The sequence below is a fragment of the Polistes fuscatus genome, unplaced genomic scaffold (assembly GCF_010416935.1).
Source record: "Polistes fuscatus isolate 324 unplaced genomic scaffold, CU_Pfus_HIC Scaffold3, whole genome shotgun sequence".
Lineage (NCBI taxonomy): Eukaryota > Metazoa > Arthropoda > Insecta > Hymenoptera > Vespidae > Polistes > Polistes fuscatus.
In genome coordinates this window covers 4,462,569-4,489,537 of record NW_025113107.1, presented here as the reverse complement: position 1 = coordinate 4,489,537, position 26,969 = coordinate 4,462,569, and the positions used below count along the sequence as shown (strand labels likewise).

The 26,969-nt window shown below is 28.7% G+C and overlaps 7 protein-coding genes and 1 long non-coding RNA gene across 20 annotated transcripts; 5 read left to right on the top strand and 3 right to left on the bottom strand.

The window, feature by feature from the left end:
* Positions 1-747: 747 nt before the first annotated feature.
* LOC122519628 (tRNA (uracil-5-)-methyltransferase homolog A) lies at positions 748-3,563 on the bottom strand. 3 transcript variants are annotated; one of them, XM_043639214.1, is made up of 8 exons: positions 2,895-3,563; positions 2,653-2,811; positions 2,353-2,563; positions 2,125-2,252; positions 1,793-2,043; positions 1,493-1,727; positions 1,225-1,417; positions 748-1,081 (listed from the first exon to the last, which is right to left on the bottom strand). In XM_043639214.1, the coding sequence occupies exons 1-8, from the start codon at positions 3,213-3,215 to the stop codon at positions 906-908; spliced, it is 1,674 nt and encodes a 557-aa protein (XP_043495149.1). In that variant the 5' UTR covers positions 3,216-3,563; the 3' UTR covers positions 748-905. The 3 variants fall into 3 exon arrangements, with proteins under 3 accessions (XP_043495149.1, XP_043495150.1, XP_043495148.1); XM_043639215.1 differs by having other exon boundaries at positions 1,231-1,417; XM_043639213.1 differs by having other exon boundaries at positions 748-1,156; positions 2,895-3,561.
* Positions 3,564-3,813: 250 nt separating this feature from the next.
* LOC122519150 lies at positions 3,814-4,705 on the bottom strand. Its single transcript, XM_043638438.1, has 4 exons — positions 4,583-4,705; positions 4,339-4,492; positions 3,995-4,258; positions 3,814-3,905 (listed from the first exon to the last, which is right to left on the bottom strand). Exons 1-4 carry the CDS (start codon positions 4,626-4,628, stop codon positions 3,821-3,823), a joined length of 549 nt encoding a protein of 182 aa, XP_043494373.1. The 5' UTR covers positions 4,629-4,705; the 3' UTR covers positions 3,814-3,820.
* Positions 4,706-4,905: 200 nt separating this feature from the next.
* LOC122519145 (lon protease homolog, mitochondrial) lies at positions 4,906-10,422 on the top strand. 4 transcript variants are annotated; one of them, XR_006304259.1, is made up of 12 exons: positions 4,906-5,522; positions 5,609-5,836; positions 5,913-6,088; positions 6,504-6,751; positions 6,851-7,042; positions 7,138-7,442; positions 7,537-7,676; positions 7,749-8,031; positions 8,105-9,008; positions 9,083-9,334; positions 9,641-9,749; positions 10,152-10,422. XR_006304259.1 is itself a non-coding variant. In XM_043638430.1 (11 exons), the coding sequence occupies exons 1-10, from the start codon at positions 5,260-5,262 to the stop codon at positions 9,323-9,325; spliced, it is 3,033 nt and encodes a 1,010-aa protein (XP_043494365.1). In that variant the 5' UTR covers positions 4,906-5,259; the 3' UTR covers positions 9,326-9,334; positions 9,441-9,501. The 4 variants fall into 4 exon arrangements, 2 of the variants coding, with proteins under 2 accessions (XP_043494365.1, XP_043494363.1); XR_006304258.1 differs by having other exon boundaries at positions 6,453-6,751; XM_043638430.1 differs by lacking the exons at positions 9,641-9,749; positions 10,152-10,422 and adding an exon at positions 9,441-9,501 and having other exon boundaries at positions 6,453-6,751.
* A 535-nt stretch (positions 10,423-10,957) lies between these two features.
* On the top strand, positions 10,958-16,970 carry LOC122519146 (transmembrane protein 8B-like). Of its 4 annotated transcripts, none has more exons than XM_043638434.1 (6): positions 10,958-11,044; positions 13,789-14,082; positions 14,304-14,581; positions 14,665-15,297; positions 15,496-16,351; positions 16,485-16,970. In XM_043638434.1, exons 2-6 carry the CDS (start codon positions 13,904-13,906, stop codon positions 16,645-16,647), a joined length of 2,109 nt encoding a protein of 702 aa, XP_043494369.1. In that variant the 5' UTR covers positions 10,958-11,044; positions 13,789-13,903; the 3' UTR covers positions 16,648-16,970. The 4 variants fall into 4 exon arrangements, with proteins under 4 accessions (XP_043494369.1, XP_043494367.1, XP_043494368.1 ...); XM_043638432.1 differs by lacking the exon at positions 10,958-11,044 and adding an exon at positions 11,243-11,334; XM_043638433.1 differs by lacking the exon at positions 10,958-11,044 and adding an exon at positions 11,727-11,825.
* A 1,343-nt stretch (positions 16,971-18,313) lies between these two features.
* On the bottom strand, positions 18,314-19,896 carry LOC122519147. Its single transcript, XM_043638435.1, has 5 exons — positions 19,808-19,896; positions 19,609-19,697; positions 19,348-19,534; positions 19,074-19,215; positions 18,314-18,765 (listed from the first exon to the last, which is right to left on the bottom strand). The coding sequence occupies exons 1-5, from the start codon at positions 19,838-19,840 to the stop codon at positions 18,362-18,364; spliced, it is 855 nt and encodes a 284-aa protein (XP_043494370.1). The 5' UTR covers positions 19,841-19,896; the 3' UTR covers positions 18,314-18,361.
* On the top strand, positions 19,112-20,236 carry LOC122519149. 4 transcript variants are annotated; one of them, XR_006304262.1, is made up of 3 exons: positions 19,112-19,199; positions 19,350-19,719; positions 19,847-19,919. It is a non-coding gene; the product is annotated as an uncharacterized LOC122519149 (long non-coding RNA). The 4 variants fall into 4 exon arrangements; XR_006304263.1 differs by adding an exon at positions 20,146-20,236 and having other exon boundaries at positions 19,142-19,719; positions 19,847-20,069; XR_006304261.1 differs by having other exon boundaries at positions 19,142-19,268.
* Positions 20,237-21,163: 927 nt separating this feature from the next.
* LOC122519148 lies at positions 21,164-22,648 on the top strand. Its single transcript, XM_043638436.1, has 5 exons — positions 21,164-21,241; positions 21,396-21,587; positions 21,681-21,882; positions 21,977-22,148; positions 22,247-22,648. Exons 2-5 carry the CDS (start codon positions 21,423-21,425, stop codon positions 22,401-22,403), a joined length of 696 nt encoding a protein of 231 aa, XP_043494371.1. The 5' UTR covers positions 21,164-21,241; positions 21,396-21,422; the 3' UTR covers positions 22,404-22,648.
* A 413-nt stretch (positions 22,649-23,061) lies between these two features.
* On the top strand, positions 23,062-26,652 carry LOC122519144 (WAS/WASL-interacting protein family member 1-like). 2 transcript variants are annotated; one of them, XM_043638427.1, is made up of 5 exons: positions 23,062-23,333; positions 23,729-23,894; positions 23,979-24,286; positions 24,398-25,025; positions 25,905-26,652. In XM_043638427.1, exons 2-5 carry the CDS (start codon positions 23,741-23,743, stop codon positions 26,030-26,032), a joined length of 1,218 nt encoding a protein of 405 aa, XP_043494362.1. In that variant the 5' UTR covers positions 23,062-23,333; positions 23,729-23,740; the 3' UTR covers positions 26,033-26,652. The 2 variants fall into 2 exon arrangements, with proteins under 2 accessions (XP_043494362.1, XP_043494361.1); XM_043638426.1 differs by having other exon boundaries at positions 23,726-23,894.
* Positions 26,653-26,969: the final 317 nt, after the last annotated feature.

Sequence of the window (26,969 nt, the reverse complement as noted above, 5' to 3'; positions counted from 1 at the left end):
TTCAGTTTGTTTCTTCTTCTTCTTCTTCAAATATTTTGTGATTTAAAGAAATCAATTAAAAAGCATAAAGGTCATCATTAATATTCCAAACTGAATATATCCAATCAAACAAATTAACTAGATCCAAATCAAATTATTTTGATATAATCATGATTAATTTATTTATTATTGTCATATTAACTCTAAGCATTCCCAATCGTCAATTTTTTTGTTAACTTCTAATCACTGGTCAATGATTTTCATGGTTGATGTTGCATTGAAATAAACAGTAACAGTTATAAAATGTAACAAATACGATTTTTTATCGATCAAAAATTGCAATAAGTATTTCTCACCTCGACTGTGCTCTCGAGTTCCCCGACAAGATGAAAAAATATAAACTTTACAAGACTCGTCTATTGCATTTTACAATCTTAAATTTCAAACAACAGTCTTCTCTTCAAGGTAAGATCGAAAATGAACGCGCGTGATAAACTTCTACGAGATAAATAATATTAATAGGAAAAAAACGAAATCTGTACCTCTTTATAAAAATATTGATATGTTAAAAATTAATTGACGAAAGGTAAGCTAGTAAAACTTAATTTCCATATTTCCCTATCATGATCATTTCAAAAATTATTTAGATTTGTACCCAATAGTTTTGTCTTAATTTGAACAAGCCATCTGAATTCCAGATTAGTAGTCAATAACTTTAATAATAATATTTGCGATATTATTTCATAGATTAATAATTATAAAGCGATACGGTATCAAATAAAGTTATTATTTACAAAATTTTTGTATCTATTTGTTCAAAAGGGTTTGGCCTTGATTTCGTATCGTATATAAAATATTGCCAATATTAATAACCTAAATATATGTAGGATTGTCCCATAGAAACAATATTTCATTTAAATATTATTTTAAGCATCAACATTCGAGTTTGTTACTTTGGAAAATCTTTCAAAGCATATTATTAACTCACAATGTTTCGTATGAGGGAACATATCCACAGGAACAGCTTTTATCGGTACAAAAGGTTTTCCAACAAATAGTTTCGATCTTGGTCTTGAGAGATCCAATAAATTTTTCATAGCAGCTTGAGGGTCACAAGATATATAAATTAATCTATTCAAATTATTAGTCCTACGTAACATTAATAATGTTTTTTGATCTAAAAATAAATATGTGTAAAGTTATTTAGTTATTATTCTATATATCTGCATATTTTTATTTACTTACGTATACCAGCTCTTGGTGGATCAAGCACAGCTACGATACGAGATTTTGTTGCCCTTTGCACAATAGGAAGTAGAATATCTTCTGCTTTACCAACAAAAAAATCACTATTGGTAACACCATTTTGAAGAGCATTTTGTTTTGCGTCTTTAATAGCATCAGGTACAACTTCTACTCCTAACACTTCACCGCAATGCTGCAGAAATAAGAATTAAATAAGTAAAGAGCGAAATTTGTTGCGTTTCATTAACCACACAATATATAGGCATACCTCTGAGAAAGATAAACCTATAGTTCCAGTACCACTACAAATATCCAGTATTGTAGTATCATTAGTTGGTTCTGCCATATCGATGATTGCTTTATATAAAACTTCAGCACCTAATGTATTTACTTGGAAGAAGGCTTGTGGTGATATACGAAATTTCTTATCTAACAAAATTTCTTCTATATACTCGGCTCCACTTATATGCTGTATAGTATTTCCAGATTCACTACCAGCACTTCTAAAAGATATAAATAAAAAAATTAGAGAACAACGATCATAATTTCTCATTTAATAGAAACCTACTTTTTTCTCATTGTTTGAAAATAAAGTGATGTAACATTTATACTGGATCCTTTTCCAACCTCAAAAAATTCTTTCAGCATTTTCTGTAATTCTTGTAGCTTTTCATCACTTAAATCTTGGGGATTTATACCTACTATTAACATTAATTGATCGAGACGACTAGTTCTAGCAGTAACTTGTCTCCAATACCCACTGTTATCTACTGGATTAAAAGGTTCTAAACCAGAAATTTGTACAAATTCTTCTAAAATCTACAGTATAAATAAATTGAAATTATTTTACATATCAAATAATTCAATTATAATATTTCAATGCGAAATAAAATATATTACCTTTACAGCAGTTTTCATACTTGTAGGAATGTGACAGAGATTATCGATAGGACCTACTGCTGTACAACCAGCAGCGTAACTAGACAGTCTAAATCCAATTATAACTTTATCACCTTTTATATTCTTACCTGCAATATAATTAAAATATTCAATCATAATTTACTTATGATAATATATTATATCCTTAAAAAAACACTCTCTTAATGATATGTAATGTCATTCATTTACCAATTGTAAATTCACATTTGTTTCTATAAGCTTCTGTACTTTCAGCGTGTAGTATAGGCTTTAATTCACAAGGCAAACCTTCATACAGTTTCTTTTGCGAACTAAGCCACTCTGATAGATCTTGGCAACCATTCTGTTTAGTGTAGTTGTCAAGCATTTGCTGACCGAATTTTATTAATACGGACCTCATTTCTCCTTGCTTGAATTCGAGCTGAAATATTAAAACAGTATTTCAATATTTATATGTTATATAGAACATTCCTTGATAGTCTTTTAAACAAATTTATAATATCGCCTTACTTGATCTGGATAAGACATATTCCATAGAGGAGTAGTTGTTAATTTAACTCTATCCATAGCGGACATACTCGAATCAATGTCAGTTTTTAATTTCTTATTCGTCTTATTCTCTTCTTCTAATTTTCGTTTTATAAAAGGATCTGGAGCAGGTTTAGCGATCTAAATAACAAAATGAAAATCAATATTTGAAAGAGAATCAAATTTTTAAAAGTTTTCTATATAAAAAAGAAAAATAATAATACCTGAGCGGTAAGCTTGCAATTTTTCCATAAAATTCCATTTAAAGTAGATATAGCTTGTGTACGACATTCTTCGCTTCTGAAACAAACATAAAGCCAACCGTTGGGACGTTTCGGTGACTTTATCTTGCATGGTTTTAAATCAAGCTTCTCGTTCAACAATTTTTTAAATTCTCCAATTCCATAATATTTAGGTAGTCCGCGTACTTCAACTTTAAACTTTTCTGATGTGAAATTTTCTCTTTCAAGATATGCGTAAGGATTATTTTCATTTTTCTCTTTAGTATCTTCTGCTGGAGCTTGCTTAGTTTCAGAATCTGTCATTTTTATTAAATGAAATGACTATCAAGTACTAAATATCATATAACACGTTTTGATCATGAGTCAATTCATGAATTTGATAGTTATTATATAGATTCTGCTGTTTTAAAATTTTCTTTCATTTAATGTTTATATATTTAATAAATTCTTTTTATCTGTTATTTACAAATTCTTCAAATTAATGATTTAAAATAAAATAACCATGTCCCATTCTTCAAAAAATTATTCTTTGGACGAAAAAACGAATACTTTAAACTACACAGGTTAAAATGTATTACCGAAATACACAAGTTACATATGTTTCAAGATCCCAGCACTTTGTAATGTAATCAGCGCCATCTACTACATTAAAGATCAATTTTATCCTATTTCAGAGAACAATCATCGCGTCGGTAATATTACTCAATCGATAATATTAAAACATAAGTTGCTCCTACCAAAAAAAAGCGCAAAAAAGTTGGCATAGAACCTCAAGAACTGAAAAAAAATGAATAAGTGCATTTAATTGCTAGCTATCTGATAATTCGAAATCCATAATTGCTAACTCTTTTAATTAATTATTTAATTAGTTAATGATAGTTGAAAATGTGAAAATTGTTGCATGTTATTTATATATCGTTTGGTTTAATGAATGTAGATTCATTTTGATCGTCAGCAGATACTTTATCTGTTTGAAAGATTAAAGTAAAATCTCTAAAAATGGAAATATTAATCGTTAGTTATAATATGTGCAATGAAATTTTGAAAATATAATATTCATTTAAAAATTTCTATAAATCTACCTTTTTAATGCATTAGAATTATTATTATCTACGTTTGTATTAACAGATTTGAGGACATCATTGTTATAATTAGAAAATGCTGAATTATCTATACAAATTTCTTCTTTTTGGGAATGACAATTAATAGTATTTACTTCTATTTGATTTTTATTTTCTATGTCTTCTTTAAAACGTTTTATTGCATTCTTGCTTTCTTCAATAAATTTATATTTCCTCTTTTTTGCTCTACATATTTTTTTTAATTCGTATTTAGCTTGTAAACATCTGTTGTTAGGAAAAAAATTTATATTATTTTGTAAAAAAACATTATATCAATACTGTGTTTGTATGTTCAATGCTATTACTTTAAAGGACTATTATTAATTTTGCTCTTTAAAGTTTCAAAAAAATGTGTATCGTCTTCATCATTATTCACTTCGTTTTCTTCTCTCACCGGTTGTATTAAAAATTTAATTTTAGATAAATTTTGTCGAGTAATGGCAGAGGAACATATGATTCCTAATAAAAATAATGTATAAGTTTATTTCCAATCAAAATTTGAAGAATAATTATATAAATTATTAACGTTAATATTTAGAATATAAATACTTGAATAAATGGAATTTAATTTTTCTGGATCCATAGTAGAAGCCATCAAACTAAACGCATATAAATTTTACAGAAATTAAAATAGTTGTGGAAACATCTTGATTATTGAACTCTATTGTATTCAAAAATATAACACTAAAGTAAATATATGTGTTGTTATTAAGTATAATTATTCGAAACTGAACTCAAAAAACATTTGAAAGAAACAATATGCAGAAGATGCGCAAAAGCAAGATACGCATAAGCAAGATGCGCAGAAGCAATACACGCAGAAATAAGATGCGCAGAGGCAATATGCACAGCAGCAAGATGCGCGAAGCCAATGCGTGCAGAAATATCTGTGTTTCTTTAGTTATGTTCAATTCACACGTTTTAGTATCAAGAATAAATATTAACGATCCGCTCGATAAACAAATGCATAAACAAATATAGATAATCTATATAATTAATAAATATAAGTTAATACAAATAATTGTTACGAAAAAAAAACAGCAGGGTGTATTAATATCTACGATCATTCTATTAAAACAAATTAGAGGTTAGTCGGTATACGTATGTATGTAAATTCACGTTAGATTTCATCATATAAACTCATAACCTCTTCTATGCTGTATATTTGATATCTTAAGAGTACGAAAAGGGTATAATAAAATAGTGAAGAAGGAACAAATAAAAGAATGCGGTGTGTTATGACAATTAAGAATAAATTATTACCGGTATTTCGTCATAATGCGACGATTTGTCGATCGTTTTACAGAAATCATCATTTAGAAATTCGCAATGTATTACCGGTTTATATTAAACCACAATTTCCTCGAATAGAACTTCCTAATCAAAGCCTTGGAATATTGAGTCGAAATATTCGAAATCGTAGAGAATGCACAGCTATTTTATCTGTCAGATTATTTTCATCTAAGAAACCAGATAAACTTCCTCCAAAGTATGTACATTTTTTTTTTGCATTCATAACACTTTCAAAATGAATGAGACCACAAAGACCTCATTAATATACTATTATTATTTTAGTGAAAATGATGCAGAGCAATCGGAAGACTATTCAGCCACTTTACCTGCTACGGTGGTTGTACCAGAAGTATGGCCTCATGTACCGGTTATTGCCATCAGTAGAAACCCTGTTTTTCCTAGATTTATTAAGCTTATAGAACTTTCTAATCCTATTCTTATTGATTTAATACGTAGAAAGGTTAAATTAAATCAGCCTTATGTTGGAATATTTTTGAAGAAGAACGAAGAGTAATTATTGTTCTAACAATAATTTACCATATCATCAATTAAATGTGTGTGATCATTTATTATTATTTTTACATAGAAACGAATCAGAGATAGTAGAAAATCTTAATGATATTTATTCTGTTGGTACATTTGCCCAAATTCATGAAGTACAAGATTTAGGAAATCGTTTAAGACTTGTAATAATGGCGCATAGAAGAATTAAGATTGTTGGGCAAATATTGGAAGATGTTGCTGCGGTACAACCAGTGCATGGTAAAAAAATTAATATTATAGATATATTTAAATAATAGTATTTATTTATAAGATCAAGTTCAAATATAGAATATATTTTATATAATAACACAAAGAGTCAATAAGACTAATTAGCTTGTGTATTTTCTAACACTTTATTTATTTTTATTTACAATGATTTACCCATATATTTTCAATAATTTCGAAAATTTGTTGTACTTAAAGTACTATCATAAATAATAATTTTAAACAACTGTTGTATAATTGGCTTGCGCAAAACATATATTTTAATTTTCTTTTTTTTTTCTTTATGGCAAAATTATCATTTGTACGGGAAGAATAATTTCTTTTTTATTGCAAATATAAATCTGCCTATTTTATGCAGAGATGAAACTGACGTTTCCACTATTAAATACAACAATTAACGTCCCTGTAGACGATACAATGACTGCTGGTAAAGTGAGCCGTAGATCTGCACAACGCAATAAAAAGTCAGAGAAGACATCTGGATCGACAGAAAATACAGATAATTCTACTGTAGTAGAAAATATGAAAGATAAACTACCATTGGAACAAAAACAAGCAGAGCTCTCTCCTGAATCGACATCAGATTCTCAGCCGATTTTAATGGTAGAAGTTGTGAATGTAACGCATGAAAAATTTAAACAGACCGAAGAAATTAAGGTAATCATAATGATATTTATAAAATATTTATAACTTTATATTTATAACTATATTTATATGTATATCTATAAAAATTCAAATTTATGTGATTTCATATAGGCACTTACTCAAGAATTAATTAAAACTATTAGAGATATTATAAGTATGAATCCTCTGTATCGAGAATCTCTGCAACAAATGCTTCATCAAGGACAAAGGGTGGTCGACAATCCAGTTTATCTCAGTGATCTTGGTGCTGCTTTAACAGGAGCAGATGCACAAGAACTGCAACAAGTGCTAGAGGAAATGGATGTGAGTATATCTACTTACATTTATCAAATATTATAAATATCTTGCAATATCTTATTAATTCTTTTTTTTTTATTTTTTTTTTTTCGTGAACACAGATTCTTAAAAGATTGAGATTATCGCTTGCACTTTTAAAAAAAGAATATGAATTAAGTAAACTACAACAAAAGATTGGTAGAGAAGTTGAGGAAAAAGTAAAACAACAACATAGAAAATATATATTGCATGAGCAGTTAAAAGTTATTAAAAAAGAACTAGGTTTAGAAAAGGACGATAAAGATGCCATAGAAGAAAAATATAGGGAAAAAATAAGACAAAAAACAGTTCCCAAACCGGTTATGGATGTGTTAGAAGAAGAATTAAATAAATTAAGTTTCTTAGAAAGTCATAGTAGTGAATTTAAGTGAGTACTTTGGAAAATAACTTTATCATAAAATATTATAATTTTTTTTATGTTCAATGTTACATTTAATTTTAATTTTTTTTTTCTTATTCAGTGTTACAAGAAATTATTTAGATTGGCTAACTTCGATGCCTTGGGGTATAACTAGTCCAGAAAATTTAAATTTGCAACAAGCTGTAGAAATTTTAGACGAAGATCATTATGGAATGGAAGATATCAAAAAAAGAATACTTGGTATACTTATTTGATATTTCTTTTAAAGAAATTGTAGTAATATTTTTCTTATACGTTCTCTTTATTTTTCAGAATTTATTGCTGTCAGCCAACTGAAAGGTTCAACTCAGGGTAAAATATTATGTTTTCATGGTCCACCTGGAGTAGGAAAAACATCTATAGCTAAATCGATAGCTCGAGCACTTAACAGAGAGTATTTCAGATTTAGTGTTGGAGGAATGACAGATGTAGCAGAAATTAAAGGACATAGACGAACATATGTAGGGGCCATGCCCGGCAAAGTAATTCAGTGCTTGAAAAAGACTCAAACTGAAAATCCATTAGTGTTGATAGACGAAGTAGATAAAATTGGAAAGTTAGTATCTCAATGATGCATAAACAATTAAAATTATTATAAGACAATTATTTATATATTATATAATTAATAGAGGACATCAAGGAGATCCTGCTTCTGCCCTTTTAGAAATGTTGGATCCGGAACAAAATGCAAACTTCTTAGATCATTATTTGGACGTTGCAGTCGACTTATCGAAAGTTTTGTTTATATGTACGGCGAATGTGGTTGATACTATTCCAGAACCTCTTAGAGATCGAATGGAAATGATCGAAATGTCCGGTTATGTAGCAGAAGAAAAACTTGCAATAGCTAAACAATATTTAATACCACAGGCTATGAACGATTCCGGACTTAATGATACACATATTAATATGCAAGACAATTCGCTTACATCTTTGATTAAATATTATTGCAGAGAATCAGGAGTTAGAAATCTTCAGAAACATATAGAAAAAATTCACCGCAAAGTGGCTTTTAAAGTTGTTAAAAAAGAAATAGACAAAGTTGATATTACCGCAACAAATTTACACGAATTTGTAGGAAAACCAGTATTTACTCAAGATAGAATGTATGAAATTACACCACCAGGTGTAGTCATGGGTCTTGCATGGACTGCCATGGGAGGTTCCACATTATTTATAGAAACTGCTGTTCGAAAACCTGTAAATTTAAATAAGATGGAGGGTACATGCGAATCAACTGGTCATTTAGGAGACGTAATGAAAGAATCAATACATATAGCAATGACAGTAGCTAGGAACTTTTTAAAACAAGAAGATCCATCGAACACATTTTTATATGATTCTCATATACATTTACATGTTCCCGAAGGAGCTACTCCTAAAGATGGACCAAGCGCGGGCGTTACTATTGCAACAGCATTAATTTCTTTAGCTAAAAATCAAGCTATTAGACAAGATGTTGCTATGACAGGAGAACTTAGTTTAATAGGAAAAGTTCTACCTGTTGGTGGTATTAAGGAAAAGACAATAGCGGTAAATAAAATAATCTAATATATTAAAATACTTTATGTGTGCAACAGAATGTGATCGTTAACTTATATTTTCAGGCCAAAAGAGTAGGCGTTAATTGCATAATATTACCAGAGGAAAATAAGAAAGATTTCAATGGTCTCCCAAAATACATAACAGATGGTCTTGAGGTTCATTTTGCTTCAACATTTGAAGATGTTTATCGTATATGTTTTTTAGGGCAGAAGACTCCAACTATTGATAATGATGAAACCTTTTCCAATCTTAATGTGTCACCCAAACAACCAGCATCTTTACATGGTAAAGGGAATTGCTTATGAATATCATAGGTTTGTATTTTGTACAATTAATGTATCTTATGCACTCTTACTGAGTATTACTTGTAAGATATTGTCAATTTTATATAATGTTCCTGACATTAATGCAAAATTGCAGTATATTCAAAGTAAGAGATATTCAATAATAATTGTGTCTGGCAAGTTCGTCTTTCGCAAAAGAGTTGAATTGGTTATTATTACTTGATCTTTAAATGCAATTTTAAAACATGTATAAAAACTAAAATGTGACAGATGTTGACTATATTGTTATCTACTGCCAGATGGTAAAATTATAAAAAATAGTTTGTTTCTTTATAGATTTTTATAATCAATATTCATTTAACGAATGAAAGATTCTACACAAAGATCAATATAATAATTAACAATATTAAAGCCGATGTATATTTGTTAAGAAAATAGTTAAAAAGTAAGTACGATAGTTGTTATCATTAAAATACTTAACTAATTTCTGAATGTCTTAAGAAGTCAAAATTAATTTTACATATATATATATTTTTTTTTTCAATTTAATTAAAATATGTACGAATATAATTTAAAGGTTTTTTTTTAACAATAGGCATATATATAATTGAAATCTTTAAAAAAAGAATTTATTTATCTCAATATATTTGCTAAATAAATGTTTTTATTTTGTACAAATTTATAAACTTTAAAATATAATGAAATTAATGAAATTGTACAAATATTTGAACTACGTTTTTATTTCAATATAATAGCGAACAATTTAATATCGGTAATGATCACTTAAAAATTTAAATCTAGGTCAATTTCTAAGTTTAATCATACTTCTATATAATTTCTGTTTTAGTGATAATATGCAATCTATTAAAGTGAAGATATCATTCGCTTACAAAATTTGCTAAATCGTTTAAACACATTTTATATTAAATGATAAAGTATAGAAGACACAAATAGAGATATGGCCAAATGTACTTTATTTTTTTATTGCATTTTTATTACAAATAAATATAAAATATTAAATTTAATTTTGTTTCATAGCACACACATCAGTTACGCGTATCATTAGTTTATATAAATTTATTATAATTGAGAGAAATAAAATAACATTGCTATTTAAATTAATGATCATATAACAAACATATTCAATTCAATGAATAGCTACAAAATATTGACACAAATTAAAAAAGAAAATAACGATATTCAAATTTGGTCAAAATTTCCAACAAATTAAATGCAAATATAAGATATTAAAATATTTAAATAAACATCAAATAAACCCCTTTCTCTCTCTTTCTCTCTCTCTTTCTCTTTCTCCCCCTCCCTCTCTCTCTTTCTTTTTCTCTCTCTCTCTCTCTCTCTCCAAGAAGATTATACTTAAAGTGCATAAAAACAGTAGCAGTTGCAAAGTAACTAAGGTTGAAAATGATCAATAAATACAACCCCAGCGGTTTAAAGAAGGGTTATCCTTTTTGCCGATCAGCCGCAACGTGAATTACGCGAAATATTAAAAATTTAAAAAAAAGGGTTAAGAGAAAGAAGACGGAAGATTGTTAAAAGAAATAAGAATGAATACATTTAATACGTATTAAACCTGTGTTAGTGAATATAATATTTATAAGTGTGTAGGTGTATCTACTTATCGATCTTATCGATGTCATTAGTTGCTGAGATCTTACCATTCCTAGTGGTCAGCAAAAACGTCGTTCGTAAAAACTAACTGCATTATTAACGTTACCGGTGGTAATTTATTAATTTGTTTTTTTCTCTTCCTTTTCTTTTTTTCCTTTTTTTTGGTTATTTGATATTCCCGTTTCCACAAAATGTCGCTATCAACGAGAAGATAATAGTGAGCGACGATTTCCATACAACATATTACAGTTCATGTCATTTTATCTATCTCTTTCTCTTTCAACGCGGATATTACGTGAATATTATTTATGTGTGTATGGGTATGTACGATGTGTATATTTTTTCTCTTATTGTGCGGGGAAATACACTGAACTTCACGCGCATGAATATAGAAGAGAACTGTAAGTAAATACATAAGAGTGTGGTGTATGCACGTGTGTGTGTTTTCTCTCTCTCTCTCTCTTTAATCTTTCTGTTATATTTATCGTCTATCTTCTTCTTTCTTTTTTTGTTACTTTCATTATTTCTCTCTTTCTGTTGGGTGGCCCAAATTTCGAGAGGTAAGAAAAATAAACCATTTTGTAGGAAATTGTATTCGTCCGTAAAAATTCATCTATACTTCCAATGTTAAACTAACTTTCTCGAAAACATTGATCCAAATATCATTCGTCGCGGGTTTAAGCGTCGGAAATGTTAAAGGGGGTTGAAATTTCTTAGACTGCGTTTGATTGGTCAACTATCATTGACCAATCAGACGCTGAGATACTTCAATTTTTCTCATCTGACAGATGAATGATACAACACTTGTTGCTAGTGGCTAATTCATATCGGAGTTAAAATTCGGTTTACTTCAAACAATCGAGGTCAGTCGTCTGTGATTCATAGTAAAAAGGTATATTCTTATCGTAAATTAATATTTCTTATTTTCTTTTTTATTTTATTCCATAATTAATTAACTATATCATTTTAATAGTGTATTTATTATTTTAAAATAGTATACTCTATTTATATGCTTCGTTGTTACTAATAATTTATTAATTTTTGTTTATTTTCTAAATATTTTAATACAAACGCGTGCGAAATAGATATGAAATTATTATGAAAAATTGTGTTGCTATAGATTACGAAAGTTATATATGGGTGAGTTGAAAAGTCCTAAGCCTAGCGTAGAAATAATTATTTTCAATCAAATTAAATTTTATTAAAAAAAAAAAGATTGTGTTTGTGTTGAGACTCAAAACTTGTTAACTCACCCTTGCATATGTAGTTTAAAAAAATATTCATACGTTCGTCATAATTCTTAGAATTTATTTCATGTACCATTAAATCGAATTAATGCAAGGGGTTGTGGGTCAGTGACTTTGAAACGATTGAACTCGTTTGTAGAAAATTAGATCGGATGTGTGATAGATGATTTATACTCGTCATAAATATATTAGAATCTATGAATATATTGTATCATTGATATCCCATTTGTTCGAATATAAACAAATCTGATAAAAAAAGTTTATATATATATATATTATACTATTACATGCATGAACATGACTTTTTAAAAAGAATAAAAAATAGATCGGACTTAAAGATTTATACTCATAATAAATTTAGTAGAATAAATAATACATTGTATCATTGATACTATTTCGGTTTAAGTATCAAAAAATCTGATAACACAAATTTATACGTATATCTATTTATATATATATATATGTATATACATGTATGTGCGTGTACGTGAGTTTAGATTGTACTGATACAATTAAGTAGAAAATTGCAAATAAAGATTAGAAACTTTTAATACCATTATCATCATAAATTGCATAGAAAACATTTGTCATATATTTACATACTCGTAAAAATAATGTTGCGAAATTGAAAGGGAGACAAGTGTATGCTTAGTAACTCATTGTCAATGTTTACCTTTCGGTAGTCGAGTATCTTTAGACGTGTTAAGTCACAAATCAATTAGAATACTTTAAAGATATATTTAGTTCAAGGTTCTTTTTTTTTGTTTTAATTAATATTATTTTCCTCATTAATATTCTCGTAAAAATTCACAAAATTAAACAGATCCGTTCAATAATCGTCTCTTGTGCAATTTTATTAATTTCGTAGGCGGGAAATACGAAGAACGCGACTGTAGTAATATAGTGTGTCTTGAATGTATGTAATTTTCAAGTTAAACCACATATATTATGATTAAGAATTCTCTCTCAACGCGTTCTTCTGATCAAACTGAACTATCTTTCATTCAGTCTCAAGCGTTAGAGTTATAAAGAAGAATTACGAACTCTCTTGCGACGAATGAACGAAGAAATCGTTACAACCTGTAAGAATTCCATTTATATTTTCTCGATATATTAGGATAATCAATAATTTCAATATAAAATATATTCACATTTTTTTAGATATATTTATTTAGATATAATACATTTTTTATATTTCGATTAATTTAGATTCATAATAAAATATTAAACGTGTTTATATATATATATATATACACGTTCGATAAAACAATACTAACGAATGTAAAATTAATTTCTCATTTGGATATATATTAAATAATCAGGAGCGTTTCTTTTTTTGTATGTGTACTCGCGCACGCACGCACACACACACACACACTTTATTGAGAATCAATTTTCTATTTAATACATACGATAATAAGTGATTTAAATTGATCTCGTAGTAATATCACTGTTTATTTACTTATCGTTGTGAAAAAAACGTTTCTCCTATCGCAGTTATTATTGTATGGTCTCCAGGAAGATAAGTCTTATCGTTTACATTTCTATTGTTCTTTGTGACTTAAGTTAATTCCATTTAAAAAAAAAATGTTTCCTTTTTTATTTCAGGAATTTGATAATATCGAAACTTTAATCGTGAAAGATTTTTTTAATAATCAATGTGGACCCGTTATTGTATTACGGTTAAAAATATTGTTAAGTGATGTATGAAAAGAGTTAAAATATGCCATTGCATTTAATATTTTTATTAATATGGAGTTTTGCGATAGAAGAAGGATTATGTATCATATTGAAGAGAGTTGCTTTACAACCGTCCAACCCATTAGACGATTATTATGCTTATCGTCATATTTCAATCATTCATTTCGATGTACCAGAATATTCAATAACTGCGGGATTCAAGTAAGATTTTATTCCATATTAATTAATCAATTAATTATTTTTGAAAAACGAATTACAATAAGATTTTGATTAACCGGTTCGCGTTTATCCGACGTTTCGATTAATCGAGATCTTGGTAATCTGTTTGTATAAATCTTCGGATGTAAAACTTGAAGTGTTAACGATTTAACTGAATTATATAATTAAACACTGACGTGTACATATATTATATATTATTATAGATTTATAGTAAAAGAAGAAAAAACCGGTGGTATAGGTAAATGTTCTCCAAGAAATGTTTCATTATATTTAAAATCCGGTAGTATACCATTAATTCGTCCAGACGGATCGATTATCGAGGCAAAACTTATGAAGAGAAGACGCAAACACTATGCTTTAAATATTCAAAGTAATGGTAACGAACATATGATTACTATTGATTCTCCAATACCCGGTGACTGGTATATAATTGCTTTTCGAAGTTGGACTGATCCTAATAGTGACCAGATCAAACAACAAGGTGAATATTATTAACTCTTTCTTACATCTGTATGTATATATTTATATATGATTATCAATGTTTATTAAATTACATTTATGTAGGTCTCGGTGCATCATGTGATACTGTCCTCGATGCTGAATTGTTAATAGAGATGCCATCTATAGTATCATTTATAGAATTTAATAAAGATTATGAAATCGAATTAAACAAAAATACAGATACTTCTGTAGCACAAATTTTAATGCCAAATAATTTATTAAACGCGGTACTCGCGTTGAACCAATCCTGCGAAGAGGACTGTAAATTTGCAATACATATTGTTGCTCAGGAACATATTACAGGGCAGATCATTAACGATACAGATACTTTGATCCCCTTCAAGCCTTATTCAAAAACATTCCATTATATTACACTTCGTTTACTTTCTGGAAATATGACCAACATTTTGTTAAGATTCGAAAACGATACTTCGTCCGTTGAAACTAATCAAGTTAAAAGTATAAATCTTTTAAGAAAATCATTGCCGGAGTTCTTTCTTTTCGATTACGAACATCGTGGTGAAAACGATACGAAGCCTATACCTTTCAATTTAACCAGCTATGGTCTTACCGTTCTTGATTTTGAAATTGGTCGAATTTACGATGTTGGCGGTACAGTGACAGTGAGAATAAAAATGCTTGATGTGGATAAAAAGGATCAAAAAAATGTTTTCGTCGTAGCTTGCATTAATTTGGGTTAGTATTACTTTATTCTTTATTTTGCTGTAAACCGTAATATTTGAAATACTTCTAATGGATTTGATGATAATTAGTATAAAATATTTGCTATGATACACGATCGATTGGAAGCTCTTTTAGTTCTGGGCTTTAGTTTGCTATTGAATGTATAACTCTAACGATATTTGAATATATGAATGAAAAATATTTATTCAGGATATTACTCGAATATCACTGCCGGTGGAAGTTGCATACGAGCACAAAACGTAACTGGGGCAGATATATATGCAAACGAGACGGCACCGGCTCATGTTCATATACCATTTCCCGAACCCGGAAGATGGTACGTCAGTTTAAAATCATTTTGCGTCGAGGGAAAGTGTAACTGTGCTGAAAATTGTTTGAACGGTACTACTATCTGTCAAGAATGCGAATGTATGAGTCCATGTTCTGTTAAAATAGAGAGTAGTATATCATCATCACCTTGCATCGAAGGACGTTGTAATTCACATGGAAAATGTATGCATTACATGAGCGGTGGCTTTGTCTTTTCAGCGTGTTATTGTACCGAAGGATATCGTGGTTTTGATTGTGCCGATGGAACTTACGTTCTCGGCAACAAAGACATACTTGTACGTTGTTTGATGTTAACCATAAGCAATCTTGGCTTCATTGGTTCGATTTACTTAGCAATACGTCGAGAATATTTTACAGAAGCGATCGTTTATACCGCCGTAATGTTCTTCTCAACATTTTATCATGCCTGCGAAGCTGGAGAAAATGTTTACAGTATTTGTATAATGCGATTGAGCGTTTTACAATTCTGTGATTTTTTCAACGCTCTTCTTTCGATTTGGGTTACATTGGTAGCAATGGCTTCCTTTGGACCAAAGCTCACAGCATTTTTCCAGATATTGGGTGCTATTGTTCTTGCTATGAGCTCAGAAATGGATCGCACCGCTCTTTGGGTATTTCTTTTACCAGCCATCACTGGATCTTCTTTGATTGGGTTATCTTGGGGACTTACATGTAAAAGAAGAAAAACTGTCCGATATCCTTCGCGCGTCTACAGGTGTGTATTAATTAGTTTTTTCATAATTTTATAATAAACCGTATTTTGTGTGTATACAATTTAAAACAATTATTTCCAATTAATATGAATTTTTTACTATAAAAATGATCTACTTTTTCTTTTTTATTGACAGAACCATCTTCTTCCCGGCGGGCCTTCTCATAGTCTCTTTGGGTCTTGTTTGCTACGCCTTTTTGCAAACACGTAGTAATTATCACATTGTTCATAGTTTATGGCATATTTGCGTGGCCGTCGCGGTTATGCTTTTATTACCCAAAAAACATTATATGAAATAAATATGTTTTTAGTAAAGATATTTCGAATTCAGGGAACATAAATGATAGATATGGGCATACATACTCGTACATACTTGTACGTATTTACTATCCTATAAAATATTGATCAGAATTTTTCTCTCATGGTCAATTTTATATTATCTTAATTATTAATCAGAAAAAAATGTTATTCTTGTAAAATAAACTATATGGCATTACATTTTTACACGAGAAAGATATACAGGAATAGTTTATAAATATGTAATATATATGGTGTATCCTCATGGATGGTACAACGAGGCGGGGGATGATTCTACGTGTAAAAATAAATCGAAATAAAGGAATAACATTTTTACGTTTGAGATCCCAGCTCCGGGATACACTCTGTATATAAATATATATACATTTATTTATAAGAAATTCGAAAGATATTTAAACAAATGCAATAATATACAGTATCAAAAGCAATTATTTTAACAGTATTATTTAGCATATTCGCATTTCAATGCAAAAGAATTTAAAAACAAGAAAATATTTTTATCAATTTCTATGATTAATCAATTTCTATGATTATGATTAATGATGGCAAAGTATATATGTAATTTATCACGGTAAATTGTTATAACATGTAACATTATTAGAAAGGTTGAACATATAACTTGTGCTTTTAATAACGTAGAATTATTGTTATTTAGGATTGTAAGTAAATGATTTAAGATTCGTTCAAATCGTATTATATTTAAAGTTTGAATTTCTAGAATTTTCTATTAATATATTTCTAACGATCTACGTAATTCCACAAGTGTAGATTCGTTAATTATTATTTATATGTACGAGATAGAGATTTAATTTGCATCATGTAGGAATCAAAACCTCGCATACGTTAAAATATTATTTATTATAATAACATTATATATATATACGTATAGACATACATGATGAAGAACCAAAATCTTTAACTACTGATTGTATTTGTTGTGCTAATTCTCGAGTTGGAGCAAAAACTAAAACGATTGCAGGAAGGATATATACGTATAAACGCACATATAATTTTGGTCAAATGTACACATACATGCATTATATTATATATGTACGTTAATAAGTCAATATCATGGATATAGTATAGATAGGTAAAAAATTTTAAAGAAATGAAAAAACAGAATATATATATATATAAACGCGTATACTACAGGTACATGAGTTACATGTATTTTTAATATGTATATTTTAAATTGAACAATTCTCTAGTCGACTCTATTTTTCTTGTCCGAACTAATGTTGATAGTTTTTTATGTCCGATAACAAAAAAAATCAGTACATATTTACAGTGCACGAACCAATGCAGGAAAAGTTACAGTACTACATATGATATATCATGGCAGGAACACATTTCGTCTTTACTATATGTAAATATGTAATTTTCCTCTTTCTATATATATATTCTATATTGAGTTCAATATATACATACATACATATACACGTATATATATATGTATGTAACAAATGATAATGGGGAAAAAATAAAAGATTATATTCGTTAATTAATCGTGAAATTAATCAATAGAATCGAAAATATTAAAAAAAAAAAAAAGAAAAGACGAAAATAAATATGTTGTTTGTTTGTTAAAGTTCCTTTTTGCTTTTTTTCTTCAATGTTGCAAATAGAGAAATAAGTGTGTATAACAAATGAAGATATTACATTTATTTAAACTAATTAATAATAATATGAGATTAATTATAGCGACGAAGATGTTGTAGATGACGCATTTCGTAAGTTAGCCGAAGAGACAGCCGTTATAACATTTGATAAAAGTGATAACATTGTTTCCAAAGAAAAACCGCAATGCGGATAAGAATATGAACAATTTTTACCAGAACGACCAGCTTCTACCGCTTCTTGTATAGCCGTACCTTGCATTGCTGTTCGAAATACTTGATTGGTAGTTATTGCATCGATCATTCTATCAAAAGAAGATATTTTTTCATCTTCGTTATCATCGTCGGCTACTTTTACAGCTGCAGCTGCTTGCTGCGAATAAGTACAAACTGCACGTTGCATACAAGAAGTTGTATCTATACCATGACGAGCCAATGCGTCGTCCAATTTTGTCATGGATTGTGCAAAACCATTTTCTTCGCCTATGTAAAAGAATATTTTCGATCGATAAAAAATATGTTATAATATTTAATTATACTTATTCCGATTTTTTTTATTGAGATATATAATTGCTATTTATTGAGTTAATATTTTGAAATATTTATGATCAGTATCTTAATTAATGAAACCCGCTCCTATTATAAATACTGATGAATTTTTATTTATACCGGCCAATTATTTTACAAAATACCGACCAAGTAAGTAGAAATGTTTTTTTTTTTATATTGTTGTATTTATTATTGTATTTACCGTTATTATAAATGTTTAATTTAAATATTGTAATACTTACTTCTCGCATAATTTCCGTAGGTACCTGACAGAACGTATAATAATTTTGGAATGATAAGAATGGAACCAACTCCAATAATAGCACCTAACAAAAGTCCACCCAAGTCAATTTTTGCTGGAGCATAAGGTGATACAGCGTAACCCTACGAATATAAATAAACGTTGAATCTTTCAAGTGGTTTAAATATCTATAATGGTTGACATTATATCTCTCTATTTGGAGTTTAGAATTATTGAAAAAAAATCGTATTAATGTATACTGATTTTGTGCTTACAGAACCAGAACTCCCGATATTAGTGAAACCAAACCTAGCTTCTTGATTACGATCTGAGATTTCATTAATCGTAGTCTCTCCGCGTTTCGTTGACGTATCAGTTCGAACTTCGGCTTGTGATGGCATCGCTATTTGATCCTGTGCCTTTCCAGCTTTTTCCATGTAAGCTATAGAACTTGGTATAAAACTGTACGAATTGAAAAACAATTGAGGAATGATGTTTAAAGTAATGTAATAATATTATAACAATCAATATCTTACCCTCTGTCGTCATATTTAGGAACACAATTTGCACGAACTGCCAGAAATACTAAGATCATTATGATATTATTTAAACTATGTTTCAACATCTGTAACAATTAAAAAAAATAAGTACGTACTGTTTAGAAAATTTTTATTTTATTATACACGCGTATGTATAATATTATGTATTAATTAATTAATAGTATGTTAAGTTTACCTTGAAAGTTAATGATCTAAAATAGTTGTTCATTTACAGATTAGACGAAAAATGAATTTTTAGCAGATGCTTATACGAAATGCTTTCACTAGCAACTGTGAAAATAAGACACTGTTACTGACATATATAGTTCTGCACCACCCTTTGTGGACATGACAAATCGTCGACATAATTGCAGTACGGTTTCGCTTTCATTGTTAGATTTCCATAGGATATTATCACGATGCGTGACGTTCTACTGCCTCTTCGCATCATTCTTTTAGTAAATAAGAATACACTCTATAGGTATACCCTTTTGTCACCGAAGTCACTCTTCTTTAGTATTGTTATTATTACAGGTCACTCTTCCCGAAATTCTAAGTACTTTCGAAGCTGAAATAATTAGTCTTTTGCAATGCTAATTGCTCGATTATTAACACGTTAAAATGATCTTCAGTTTCATCCTCACCGTTCTAAATGTAACATAAATCATATTTTAACAAATTTTATCGTATTTAATATAATTTTCTCTTTTTTTTTTATCGTCAACTTTATCAGTTAGTAAGATAACACTTTTATTTATTAGATCAATGTATTTGTAAAACAAATATAATTAATGTAAATAATAATAATTACTTTCGCCTTTTCATCGTGTAAATATTAGAAACGTATGAGATACATCAAATAGCAGGAAAATGTTTATAATTTCGCAATCGTTGAAAAGTTTCGATTTTATATATTATTTCAAGGTAAACAATTGTAAAGTGAGAAAGTGGATACACTTTGGAGCAATATAACGACAGTGAAAAGAAACTAGCGCAGACATTTCATAGGTTTTATTATATATACATCTATCTTTTCAGAATGGAATTCGTTCTGGACGTTGCTTAGGAAAATTTTCGAAAGTTACGCGAAAGGCCACGGCATGTGCGCGTGCTTAATTGGACAAATCGTCTTGAGTACGTAAGAAGACATTTTTATTTTTTTTTTTTATACTTTTCTTCCTATCCAAGCGAAAACAATAGTATTGCTTTTGCAAAATTTAATATACATAAGTACGTATTTATGTTAACTTTATAAAAACATAATTAACAAAGAGAAATGTATTTAAGAGACATATAAAAATATTTATAATAACAAACGTACAATTCTTAATGATAAATAACACGACATAATAATTGCTAATGTCCAGTGCAATTTGGTTTGTCATTCTTCCTAGGCTCGTTAATTCTATTCGAGAAAAGGAATTTCCTGTTTGTCGAAGGGGTGGGCTAGGCATTATACATATTCTGTCAGCTAGCTAGAACTCGACTTGTAGGAAACTGTCCATCAATGCCATCGTGTTTAATAAGAATAAGCTGATATACATTTCTTATCGAATACCTGTTACAAAAATGCTTAACTATTTATAATTTATCTACCATAAATAATTTCTTTTTTTTTGTTACTAATCGTGTAAGTATTTACTTTCGTTTTTAATATATGTCTTTATAAATGTGAAGTGAAGTGCTTATCAAGTTCATCGAAATTATTGTTCATGAAAGTGAAAAATCATATAATTTTTAACAATTAATTCAAATGTTCATATTAATTAATCTGTGTTCATTAGGAATATACGATATCAAAGATTTCTGCAATGAATTCAACAATCGTACTCATATTTCTTATCATACAATTAACAATAGCCGATTATATATCGGCTGGTTCCGGTAAAGGAAAGATTTCCAAAATGAAGAATCCATTTGTTGGTCATTCGAAACCTAGCTTTATTTCGTTCGATGCTGAAGAAGCAAATATCGATGTAAGTTAGCTAGAAAAATTGATTATTTCATTGAATAAGAAATATCATTAAAATTTATAAAATTATATTTTGTCATTTTTTAAATTTTCTCAGATTAGTTGGGACGTATCCATACCTTTTATTTCTATTCCATTACAACAAAAAATTGATGGAGAGAACGAAAAATCGCCGAAGTTACTCAATGTTAATACAAAAGCGTTAACAATTGCTGGAATAATAACTGGAATTTCTTCCTTAGTTGTACCATTATTTTCAAAACCTATGGCACCGCCATTGCAATCTCAATCGCATTATCGTTCGTTGATCATAATATCTTTGTTATCTAATATACCAATGATAAAAAAAAAAGAATTTCTTTTAATCATAAAAGTATTTGGACATTTTTTTAGGAACGAACGATGGAATGGAATGGTCAACACTGGGTAATACAATTAATGAAATGATCTTTTCCAATAATTATGTAACCCCTTGTATGCAACGCATTGTTTGTTCGATCGTATCGGCCGCCAGTCGTACAGATAATCCTACGAGTACAGAAAAAATTATCGATGGATTATCAAGGTATCATTTAGATTTAAATCATTTCTAAAGAAGAAATATGTACATTAATATTAATAATAATTCTTAATATTCTTATTATTTATGTTATCTCATCGTAGTCATAGATGGTTCCGAGATGCGACAAATGGAACACTTATCGAGGATGCCGTTTCGGTAGGTCGAGATGATAATCGTGATTGTACGCGTGTTTATAAAAATTGTTTGATAACGCCGAGACTTTTGAACAATTTAATGAGTCAATTCGGAATAATGTGAGATGATTAAAATAACGAAAAAAACAAAAGAAATGCAATACCACTTGCACTAATTATTTTGTGAAAATAATTTTAAGAAAATTTATATACACACAGTTGAAATTTGTTTTTTTAATATTTATCTCAATTAATAATTATTATTTAAATTAATTTTATATTAATTGTACGAGATATTTTCTACTGAGGGAAATTTCTTGCCCGTTTTTTTATCTATTTTTGAATAAATGATAAAACATTAGATCATAAGATTGTTATCGTTAGGATATTATTGATTAGATCGATTTTTTAATCTATATTCGAATGTATAATCAAATTTATGTTACGCGTAGTACCTACTTGAAAATAAAAAACGAATTATGTTATTATCATTAGTAACAGAAAAATAGAAAAATTTATATTTGGTTGTAATGTTTACTAACATTTTTCTACCGTTTCAATTTGCCACTTCCAGTGTAGAATCTTTCAAGGCTTATCGCCATGATGCGACAGTTAATAAGTGCATATGATTGGATATGATCGTATTATTAAAATTTAGAAAGATCCAATCATCTTAAAGATTTGTTATCGTTGCTTCGTTATTGGTTTATATATATATAGCTGATTCCAGTTGATTCATAAATTTATCGAAACCAATCGAAAGCTCTAACTATCGTCATTCGTATTTATCGAGATATTCGACATTCGGAAGTTGAACTTTTTCTCCAGTATATAGTGTATCATACTGGATAAAAGATTTTTTCTACAAATGTCAATTTTTATACTTCCTTGTCATTTTAGTTCTAGTTGATGTTTTTAACATCGACAATTTGAAAAGTACAATTAATGTGTAATCTATGGAATATAACGTAGTAATACACGTTTAAAGTGTACAGATGTTCTTATGGATTATCAAGGCATGTTTGACATCACAGAAACGAGTGTTCCGTTTTAGGTAAATAAATTTATTCGAAGGAGTTAATTAACACTCACCCAATTTCTACATATTTTTATCTTAATATAATTCTATTCAAATATGATTTTAATTTTATGAAGTATTATCTTTAGAGAAGATAACAACTGTAACCTAATTTTCTAACTCTTCACCATATAATAGACATCCGCGCCCATTAAGAATATGATAACACAGTCATTGTTATTTTTATTGTATTTGTATTATCAATTTAAATCTTTGCTTTTAAATAATTCTATAACTATTGTCAATGTAATTTTCTTCTTCGTATTTGAATTCTCTTTTTTCAATCTATCAAATTATATTATCTTTATCATATTTGAAAGAAAATAAGAAAATTATATATATAATTATTTTCTGTCGTTGATGTATAGTAGAAAGAAATAAAAATGCCGACACCACCACCACCATTACCTCCTGCCCTTACCACACCTGCTCCTGTGTCAGGAGAACAAAATAGGAATTTATTGCTACAGTCAATTAGAGAAGGAAAAGCTCTAAGGAAGACAGTTACGGTAGATAAAAGCGCACCTGCTATAAGTGGTACGCTTTAATTCAAAGATGCATTTTTGATATTAATCCGCTATTCAAATAAGTCTAAATATGATATATTGATTTAACTTATAGGTAAAGTTAGAGGCGATTCGACTTCAACAACTTCTGGCAGTAGCAGTAACAATGGCTCTAATACATTCAATAATAGTATTGCTAATAATAACACTAGCGGACCAATAGGCCTAGGTGGATTATTTTCAAGTGGTATGCCAAAGTTAAAACCAACGGGTCTTAGAGGAAACACAATTGAAAAGGATTCAAATACTACCACTAATAACAGTAATTTTTCTAATACAACTGGTAGTTTAAATCAAAATGTTAAAAGAGGGCCTCCTCCAGTTCCGCCTCCAGCTACGCAGAAACCTCAAGTATTTCCTCAAGTAAGATAAATATATTATTTCTAATAATTAAATCTATTAAATATGTCTATATATAATGTTATTATTTTTAATAAAATAAATGTTTGTGTTTATATTAATTATATTATACAGGTATCTGGCAGTTCAGATTCAACAAATTCCAATACAGATGGACATAAAGGATTTGGCAAACCAACACTCGCACCTAAACCACCACCACCATCCATAGCTCCTCAGAAACCATCGCCACCTCCTAAGAAATTAAGTTTGACAAGTTCCGGGAGTGTCTCAAGAGCACAAAGTATGAGGTTACCCAGGTCTCCGCCTGTTCTTGCTCCAACACCGCCATCCCTTCATCAATCACAGGATTGTTTAAATGAACCGCAATCAAGACCCACGAATCGTGTTCTTAGACCACCTATCGCTAGACCTCCTTCTCCTCCAATATCCAGAGCGACATCTTCGATGGTAATAACAAGAGCAGCACCGCCACCACCTTCCAGAGTAACAGTTACAGCTCCTTGTATTCCTCCACCACCTCCGCCCCTTCCACATCGACCTCCGACTCACCAAAGATTGGCTGCACCTCCACCTCCACCACCAACACCTCCTACAAGAGGCTCGTCAATGAGAAATGGACAAGCTACAAATTCTAATCTTGATTTGGAGATAAGATTTGCAGAAATGTTTCATTCTGTATCAAGTTTTCCACCACCAGAACCTTTTAGAGGATTTACAAAGATCTACAGCAGCAGAAATGGTGAGAATAATAGTAAAAATAAATTTAGTACGCTCAAGAAATTAAATGTTAAACAACAAATATCTGATATGTTTGTTTGATGCTCATATGCAATATTTGTTTTCATATTGATTCATATTGGGGGTAGTTTTTATAAATTATTTTTATATTAATATATTTCTCATTAATAATACAATTCTTTATTTGTTTATTTACGATTATAATTTTTTTTTATTCGATAACTTTAAGCATTTATGTATCTACATGTTTATAAATTTTTAAACTAATAATACATCTAGAAAGCGTGATCCATTCACTAATCAAGGACTATCTTGCATTATCGCAACTAATGATTTACTTAAAAATCATTTGATACAATTGATTATTGTATGCACTTGAGCTAATTTGGTTTAATGATAGTTACTGTTGTAGTTTGATTTATTGTAATTGTACCCACTATTTTAAAATTGAATTTTATGATAGTACAAACAATTATTAGTTTACTAAAAAAGAATTACAGGACTTTTATCGTCATTGATTTATCCAAAGCTTCGTGTCTTTATCCATACTGTTGTATTTTTAATCCAAATAAATTTCATACATTTACATTATAACTGATCGAAAATCTCTGCAATTAATGCGTTAATAATCATGTCATAGCATGACTAAAATACATAACTATTTAAATATAATAAATTTAATACAAATTCTGTAAATAGTTGCTATAATTTCTATATTTAATTGCATGCTGCATGTATATTATTATTTATGTATATAACATTGGTATATATAGTTTTATATGAAAAAAGTATATGTGTACCAAATTAATATATATTTATATCTATATATATATATATAAAAGATATAAAAGATATAATAAAAATAATTAAAAAATTACAGCTGCAAAGCAACAGGCTCCGGCACCGCCTCAACAAACATCTAATCCAAATACAATACTTCCCTTAAGTGTTTCGTCTAGTAACAGTGGCAATACAATGCAACAAACGTGGCATGTTAAAAACTTTTAGTTATCTAAGTTTTGTCATTTTGTTTATGGAAAAAAAAAAGAAAAGAAAGAAAAAGTCAGCATTTAATATTGTCTTACAACAATAAATCAACAAAATAGTAATGTGTGAATACATAGAAAAATTGTGTTTACAAAGAATCTAAGTTATTGTTACTGGAAGTGTATTGAAGGTCTATTTAGAGTTGTAATTATAATTAAATTTAACAAAGAAAAAAAACTGAAGAGTTATAATATAGTCATTAAAAATATGTAATTTTCTTCGAACACGCAATCATGTTCTGTTCTTTTAAATCTGTTTATAAAATGTTTTTATGTAATATTTAATACTGTCAGACTTTCAATTTTTCTATGTTTCAATTTTAATTATTCATTATATGTCAGACATTTTGTCATGAAAATTTCAATGCACAAAAAAAGATTTCATATTATAAATATGATTAATAATAGGTATATATATTTAAGTTGAAACTAACATGAGATCATAAACTTGTTAAATAATGTTGGAAAAACAATTGCAACAATAAGTATTAATGCAACCTAATTGTTAAAAAGTTCATATATACCTACACATTATCTTGTAACATTATTTAAAAAATATAAAATGTTACATATTTTTATTTCTATCAACAGTTTCTCATAATCCATTATTTCATATGTATATATATTTTCATAGCGAATAATTTATGAAATGTAAGTATAACCAGCAGTAAAATTAAGCTAAGACAAGTATCTTAGTTATATTCATAAAATATTAAGAACTAAATGAAAAATATTTTTTTATCTCTAAAGAAAAAACTTTTCTCTTAGAAAACTTCATTATAGAATAATATAAAAAATGGCTAAAATTTTATATGATAATAAAACTCATATATAAAAAATAAATAGAAGTTCTTGATAGGAAAATTTTAAAATGCATTCGATAACGATCATACATTCAG